The following is a 7,589-nucleotide window of genomic DNA, read 5'->3' as shown; positions in this document are numbered from 1 at the left end:
TATATATATATATATATATATATATATTTAGAAGAGGGACCAGATAGTGGTGTCATAGTAAAATATGGAGAAGCTCTGTGAGGCTGACTCACATGGATGGGTTTGAGGTTTGCATCTTGAGCCCTCCCCAAGCACCCCAGGTGCACATATGCCAATAATTCTGGGCTGGCTGAAGCTGGGGTAGATTGCAGCATCCAGACCCTTTTGGGGTGCTTACTGTCTCCTTGTCTAACTCTCTCTCATGGAAGAAACAAGTAAATACATTTTTAAAAAAGCAGTAAAGAGGGTTAGAGGAATAAAGATGACATAGGAGAAATAGAAAACACAAAGGAAAATGACAGACATAAATCCAATTGTATCAATAACTACATAAAATGTTAATCAATCAAATTCTGCAATTAAAAGCTAGAGAATGTAAAACTGAATTTTTCAAAAATACAACCCCACCCTGTCTAACAGAATCACCCTTCAGATTCAAAGAAACAAATATTAAAAGCAAAAGCATCTAAAGAAGGATACACAAACATGAGAAAAGCTACACTAGAAAGGTACAAGAAATTGTATACTGAAGTAGTTATACTAATATCAGGCGAGACAGACTTTAAAAAGTTATTCAAAAATAATGAGAAATATTTTATAATAATGAAAGGATATATCCATCAGTAAAAAAGAACCAGTGTAAATATCTGCATCTAATAAAATTTCACCAAAATATGTAAAGAAAAAAGATGAAAATTCACAAATAATGTTGAAACTTCACTACATAACTTACATTCATAAAGAACTAATCAAGAGAGCAACCTGGAGCAGAAGCAGCATTTCAGCCCCACTAGATTCCATCTAACAGCAACAGAGTGTACATTCTTCTCAAATGCACATGAACTTTATTCAGATACACTCTATGCTAAGCCATTAAAAAATATGAAAAAGGATGAAAATACCTCACAGGATGCATTTAAATCACAATAGTGTATACCTGGAAATTAATAACGCAAAGAAGTAAGGGAAATTTAGATATGTGGGGTTAAATAACACACTCCAAAAGTCCAAAAGGGTCAAAGAAATCAATGGACTCATTAGAAAACTCATCGAGGGCCAGCCATGACCCTGTGGTTAAGAAGGCTGGACTCTACATGGCTGACTATGCAGACCATGTCCCAGACCTGGGAGCTTGAAAATTTGCCAGGCATATGTGTGTGCATGCTCAAAGTCCCAAAAAGAGGTCAAAGTGTAGGTTTAGGGATTTCAGTGTGTTCATATCCCAAGAGGGTATGCTTTCTCTCTCTCTCTCCCCCTCTCTCTGTCTCTCTCTCTCTCTTTCTCTCCAGTATGGTGTCTGACAAATTTTTTAAAATAGAAAAAAAGGAAGAAAATACACTTAAATAACTGAAATATACAATATGCATAATTGGAAGGTAGCTAAAAAGTGCTTATTGGATATTCTATAGCTTGTAATACTTACATTAAGAAAGAATTATCTCAATCAAACTTAAACTTCTATATTAAGACACTAGCAAAAGAAGCACAAATATAGTTTAAAGTAAGCAGAAGTAAGGAAGTAATAAAAAAATTACAGAACAAATTAGTGAAATAGAAAACAGAAAAACACAGGGCCAGCAGGTTGCATGGAGGTTAAAGTGCCATGGTGAACCGTGGTTTGAGTCCCAGACCCCATGGCTTGAAAATCGCTCCAGATGCATGTGCATGCATGCTCCAAATCCTAAAATCCTAAGAGGAGAATGGATTGTGGCATGGTTATCCCCACTAAGGTGATTTTGCACTTTCTCTCACTCTGTCTCTCTCTGGTAAGTACATGCACCTTATGGCAAAAAAAAAACTAAGAAGAAAAAAAAGAAGAAAGAAAAACAATAGAGAGTAACAATGAAACCAAGAGTAGTTTCCTAAAAGATCAACAAAATTGACAAATCTTTAACTCCATCAATCAAAAATAATAGTTACAGAATAATAATATGAAAAATGATATTGCAAATATATTAGATAATTCAGATGAAGTAGACAAAACTTTACAAAGGTAAAAATTATAGAAATTGACTTTAGGAAAAAATGATCTGAATAGATCTCTACAAGGGAAGAAATTGTATTAATATTGAAAAACAAAAATGCAAGAAAAAATCCTACATCCAGATATTTCACTGGGAAATTGTACCAAACATATGAAGAAAATTTAATATCATTTTTTTCCCAAATTCTCAAAAATGTAGAAGTGGTAAAATACTTCCCAACTCATTTTATGAGGCAGTATTACCATGACATAAAAACTGTTCAAAGACATCACAAGAAAAATTTAGATCAATGTATCTTGTGACTATACATTAAAAAGTCTTCAGAAAATACAAAAAAAATCCAGCAACGTATAGAAATCATTTTACATCCTAACCAAAATGGAGTCATTCCAGGCATACAAGATTGGTTAACAGACAAAAATTATTTAATACAATATAATATATTGGGACCAGTAAATGGTGTAATGGTTACGATGCTAGGTTTGCATGTAGACAACCACAGTTCAAGTCCTGGCAGCTTAAAACTCATGCCAAGCATGTGTGTATTGGTACCCAAAAATCCCGAGAAGAGAATGGAAGAGAAGGGATGGTGGTGTGGCCATCCTCTCTGAGGGGTGATTTCTTACTTTCTCTCTCTCCATCTCTCTCTCTGTCTCTCCAACAAGCTCATGCACCATATAACAAAAATCTCTAAATATCAATACAATAATAACAAAGACACATGACCATCTTTTTTTTTTTTTGAGAAGTTTTCGCTATAGGGCACGTGCGCTCGCCAGACAGAGAGAGACAGAGAGACAGAAAGCGAGAAATCACCTCCCAGGGGGGATGGTCACGCCGCAATCCCTTCTCCTCCATTCTCCTCTCGGGATCTTGGGCATGCACGCACACGCGCCCGGCGTGAGTTTTAAGCCACCGGGTCCGGGACGCGAACCACGGTCGACTATGTGGGAGTCCAGCGACATAGCCATTACGCTAACTGATGGTTCCCAACATGCCATCTTAATTCATTAAAACAAATTTGACAAAAACTACCATTCTTTCATGGTGAAAATATTCAAGAGAATAGGCATAGAAGAAAGCATCTTCAAACTGATTAAAAATCACATGAAAAATCCATAGTAACGTAATACTTAATGGTGAAAGCCTGAATATTTATGTCCTAAGATCAGGAACAACATAAATATCCACTCTTCTTCTTCTTTTTCTTTTTTCTTTTCTTTCTTTTTTTTTTTTTTTTGAGACATATTTTTGCTGTAGGGCATATGTGCTTACTGGAGAGACAAAGAGACAGAAAATGAGAAATAACCCCAGGGGGAATGACCACACCACAATCCCTTCTCCTCCATTCTCTTCTCAGGATTTTGAGCATGTGCACACTCGTGGCCGGCGTGAGTTTTAAGCCGCCATATCGGAGACTCAAACCACAGTTGACTACGTGGGAGTCCACCAAAGTAACCATTATGCCATCTATTGATCCCAACATAAATATCCTTTCTAAACATATCTATTCATCATTGCAATGGATAACTGGGACAGTTTGGAGACAGAAATAAATCAAAGGCATTTGTATTGGAAAGGAAGAAGTACAATTATCCTTATTCACAGATAACATGATTATGTAGTTGGAAAAATCATAAGAAATTCATTAAAAACTATTAGAACTAATGAACATGTCTAAAAAAGTAACAGAAAACAAGATTACTATACAAAAATCAATTGCATTTCTATATAGAAGAAACGAACAATCCAAGAATGAAATTAAGGAAACAATTTTAGTTACAATGAACTAAAAAAATATTTTGGAACATCTTTAACAGAAGTATGAGTTTTGAACACTGAAAACTACAATATGTAGATAGTGTTGGAAATACCTTGGTATCATCACTGAGCCTCCCATCCTTGGCACTGAGGACTTACCTTCGTAGGGGAAGTAAAGGGACTGCATTCTTGGCCTTTATCAGAGGTGGGATCATGATGAAATATACACATTCAAGTGTATAGTGCTGTCTTCATTATTATGCATGTAATACTGAAGCTCACAGAGAGAGAGAATGGTGATTGATATCAGAGATCAGAATATCAGGCAGTGAACACCCCACACCAATCATCTTGTATTCAAGATCATGCTAATTGGTGTTTAAGAGACACCTGAGATCTAGGGGTGTGAGGAAGGAAGGCTGGGGATTCCAACATCTGAGGCAAGAGGGCTCCTGTATGATCAAAGCTTTCTGGATCTTCAGAATGGGGCAATTGTAGGATCAGGGAAGGTACAGGAATTTGAAAAAAAAAATCAGTCCATATGTTAACATTGAAAACCAGGAATAGGTCTTTGGCTAGACTCAAACCTCTCACACCTCTCATTCACCCAACCCCAAAGTTCATCCCCCTTTCACCATACCTCCTACCCCACAATAAAGCCCACATCGACCGGCAGAATTTGAGCCAGGCATTCCTCTGGTTGAATAGGAACAGTTGTGGTAGCAGCAGCTCTTAGAAATCGATGTGAACTCCGTGACTATTTTGTGGCAGCAACCAGAGAAAGAAAGACAAAGTTCAAGTCCACCTCACAGAAAATGTACAATAAATAACAAAAGATTTAACTGCTGGATAGATGGATAGAACTTGGGAGTTCCTGAACAAATAATTACCAGACACTGGAAGTGTAAATTGGTCCAAGGATTATGAAGTGCATCTACTCTATAACTTTGCTATTGAGATACTCGCTAGGCAGTTAGGCATTAAAGGAGCCATAATGGAATACTGACAAAAAAGGGGTTACTTAAAGGCAGCCAGCTGAGTCTCCCTCTTTGAAAACTTACATCCTCCTCTCTAACCCTCACCTTTTCAGGCCAAACCATTACAGACCTCACCACAGGACATACAAAAGTATAATTAGAGTCAAAGTGCAAGGCCTTTCTTAATTCCCAAATTTATCTAAGTTTGACAGAAAACTCACCTGGGTCCGATGGAAAGCCCCAGGTATACAGAGAATGGTACCAGAGAAATTCACTGGTGCCAAGGATTCAAAAGGGCACCCATAAAACAAGCCCAAATAATACGAAATCTCTGTGACTATTAACCAATACTTTTTCTTTTCTTTTCTTTTTTTTTTTTGCGTAGATGTTTTTTCTTTTATTATTTTTTCCTGATACACAATTTTCTTCACATACTGCCACTAACGGCCCATTTCTGATTCCAATTGCTTCTGTATCTTGAGGATGAGTGGCTGCAAACCTTCCTACACTCCATTTCTCTCCCTCCTCTCTTTTTTTAAAGAATGGTTACTATGTTCCTACCAGAGTTCTGTGGTTTGGTTATCTCCTTACCCTAGCCCAAACCCACCCTCACTCACAGTTGGTATATTCTAACTACTGCCTGGGGAGATATAATTACTATCATGGCTACTCTAGTAGATCCACTATGCCCATGACATTTTGACTCAACAAATTTACTATCACAACAACTAAGAATAAAATTATCATGAAGCTCCTTACCCCTCTCATATACAGGCTCAGTTTCTTTATCAGTATTCCTGCTCAGCTGTTCTTGTAGACCCTGGTATGTATTCCAAAATTCTTCATCCTGGGACACACCCACTTGTTGGGATTCTGTTGGCTTCAGCTTGAAGCCTGAGGCCTCTGCTGTTTCTCCCAAGAGCACTGTCTCTTTTCTCAGCTCAGGGACTGCAACCTAGAAATAGTCCCCATCCTTGTTACCATAGAATTGATTTGGTACGAAGGGTGGAGGTAGAGGGAATATTGAGTGTACAGCCTAGATTATGAGAACTATGAGACACTAAAGGAAATGACAAAATGCGTTAAAGAGGAATTAGGCTGCCAACGTTCCACAAAGAGCTATCCACAAATCTGAGAAAACTAGGATCAAAGGACACTGTGGCTACTGCCAACCCTAGAACACAGGAGTCTCCTCTCAGCATACAGTCCAGCTCAAGCCACTATCATGGTTGAGTAGGCTATCTATGCTCATGGTGCCTTGTCAGGCCCTTACTCTTGACTTAGATCCTCCCCCAGGAGGTTTCTCGTCTTCCAGTTTTCACTAAAAATCAAAGAAATAAATAAACAAGTTTTCCCCTATGACATGGAAGGATTTCAGAGAATGGGATTAGAAAAAAAGGGGAAACAGTGCCTCCAAGCTACCTCCAAATAATTCTGACATAAACCATGTGCATCCTGCCTGAGGCTGGCAGGTAGGCTGCCACCTGCCCAGTAGCACAACACGCTGTCCACCTCCCAGAAGAGCCTACGAATAACTACTGAGGGTAGTGGTGGCTCTTTGGTAGGGAAAACTATTTTGCACTTTCTTTTCTTTCTGAAATCTCTCTTCTACTTTTTATTTTCATTTATAATCTTATCCGACTTGTTTGATTTCTCCTTTTTTGTTGTTGTTGTTGAGATTTTTTGTTATAAGGCACGTGTGCTCTCCAGACAGAGAGAGACAAAAGGAAATCACCCTCCAGGGGCATGGTCATGCTGTAATCCCTTCTCCTCCATTCTTCTCTTGGGATTTTGGGCATGTACACACATGCACTCAGTGAGTTTTAAGCCTCCAGGATCAGGATTTGAGCCTCGGTTGACTACGTGGGAGTTCAGCAACATAACCATTATACTATCTGTTGGTCCCGTCTCTCCTTTTGCAATGTCCTTGCTCTCCTTGGGTCTCTAAGTGTTTGATTTTTTGGATCTGTCCTCTCCTGACTTTACTGCTTTGTAATTTTTTCTAAGAACTCAAGTCCTACCTCCTTGGCCAAGCCTGACTAGGCCCATCACCCTCAATTCACCCTGGCTTTGAGGGCAAAAAGTAATGTTTTTCCTAAAGGAAGGAAAGTCTCTACTATAATCTCTGAAATCTGTGGACTGACTTTTGCTATGGGCCTATTAGTTGCAAATCCTGCCTTAACAGCCCTAAAGGAATAATAAATCAGCAGCCAAATTCATCTCATTTCTTAACTGTCCTCATCCCCAATTTGTCCAGCTGCATCCTATTCAACTATACATGTCAGGAACCTTTCTTCTCACCCCATTCCTTGTTTGACCAGATTCCCTCTGCAAGTGTTCTACCAGGGCTACAGTTTCCTTGATACTCTGTGGATGGTGCTTCTCCATCTGGGTCTGAGTCTCCCTGGGCAGAATGGTCAGAAAGTGCTCTAGCACTAGCAGTTCCAATATCTGTTCTTTTGAGTGGACCTCTGGCCTCAGCCACAGATGGCATAATTCCTGAAGTTGGTGGACAGCCTCATGGGGTCCAGCTGCTTCACAATAGTGGAAGTTCCGGAAGTGCCAGCATGAACTCTCAGGACTGAGATCCACGGTCTGTGGAGAGTTTTCACTCTGACTGGCGATGTCTCTCACCGGCCCTTTGAGCTCCCATAGAGCCCTGATCTGAGGGTCCAAATACTCAGCCACCTTCAAATGTACCATCATCATTCTGTTCAAGGAAGTTCTGCACCTAGGCCTGACACCCAACTGGTGCCACTTTTACAGGTGACGTTCCCTCTGAGTTGGTACAAAAATCAGTAAAAGGATCTCTTCCTGACACTACTCA

At 39.3% G+C, this 7,589-nt stretch overlaps 1 protein-coding gene across 1 annotated transcript; it reads right to left on the bottom strand.

Moving 5' to 3' along the window:
- Positions 1-5,163: 5,163 nt before the first annotated feature.
- LOC114006254 (zinc finger protein 75D-like) lies at positions 5,164-7,589 on the bottom strand. Its single transcript, XM_027768478.1, has 2 exons — positions 7,064-7,589; positions 5,164-5,717 (listed from the first exon to the last, which is right to left on the bottom strand). Exons 1-2 carry the CDS (start codon positions 7,469-7,471, stop codon positions 5,376-5,378), a joined length of 750 nt encoding a protein of 249 aa, XP_027624279.1. The 5' UTR covers positions 7,472-7,589; the 3' UTR covers positions 5,164-5,375.

The sequence above is a fragment of the Tupaia chinensis genome, unplaced genomic scaffold (assembly GCF_000334495.1).
Source record: "Tupaia chinensis unplaced genomic scaffold, TupChi_1.0 Scaffold146604_1, whole genome shotgun sequence".
NCBI lineage: Eukaryota > Metazoa > Chordata > Mammalia > Scandentia > Tupaiidae > Tupaia > Tupaia belangeri.
This window is presented reverse-complemented; position numbering and strand designations above follow the sequence as displayed.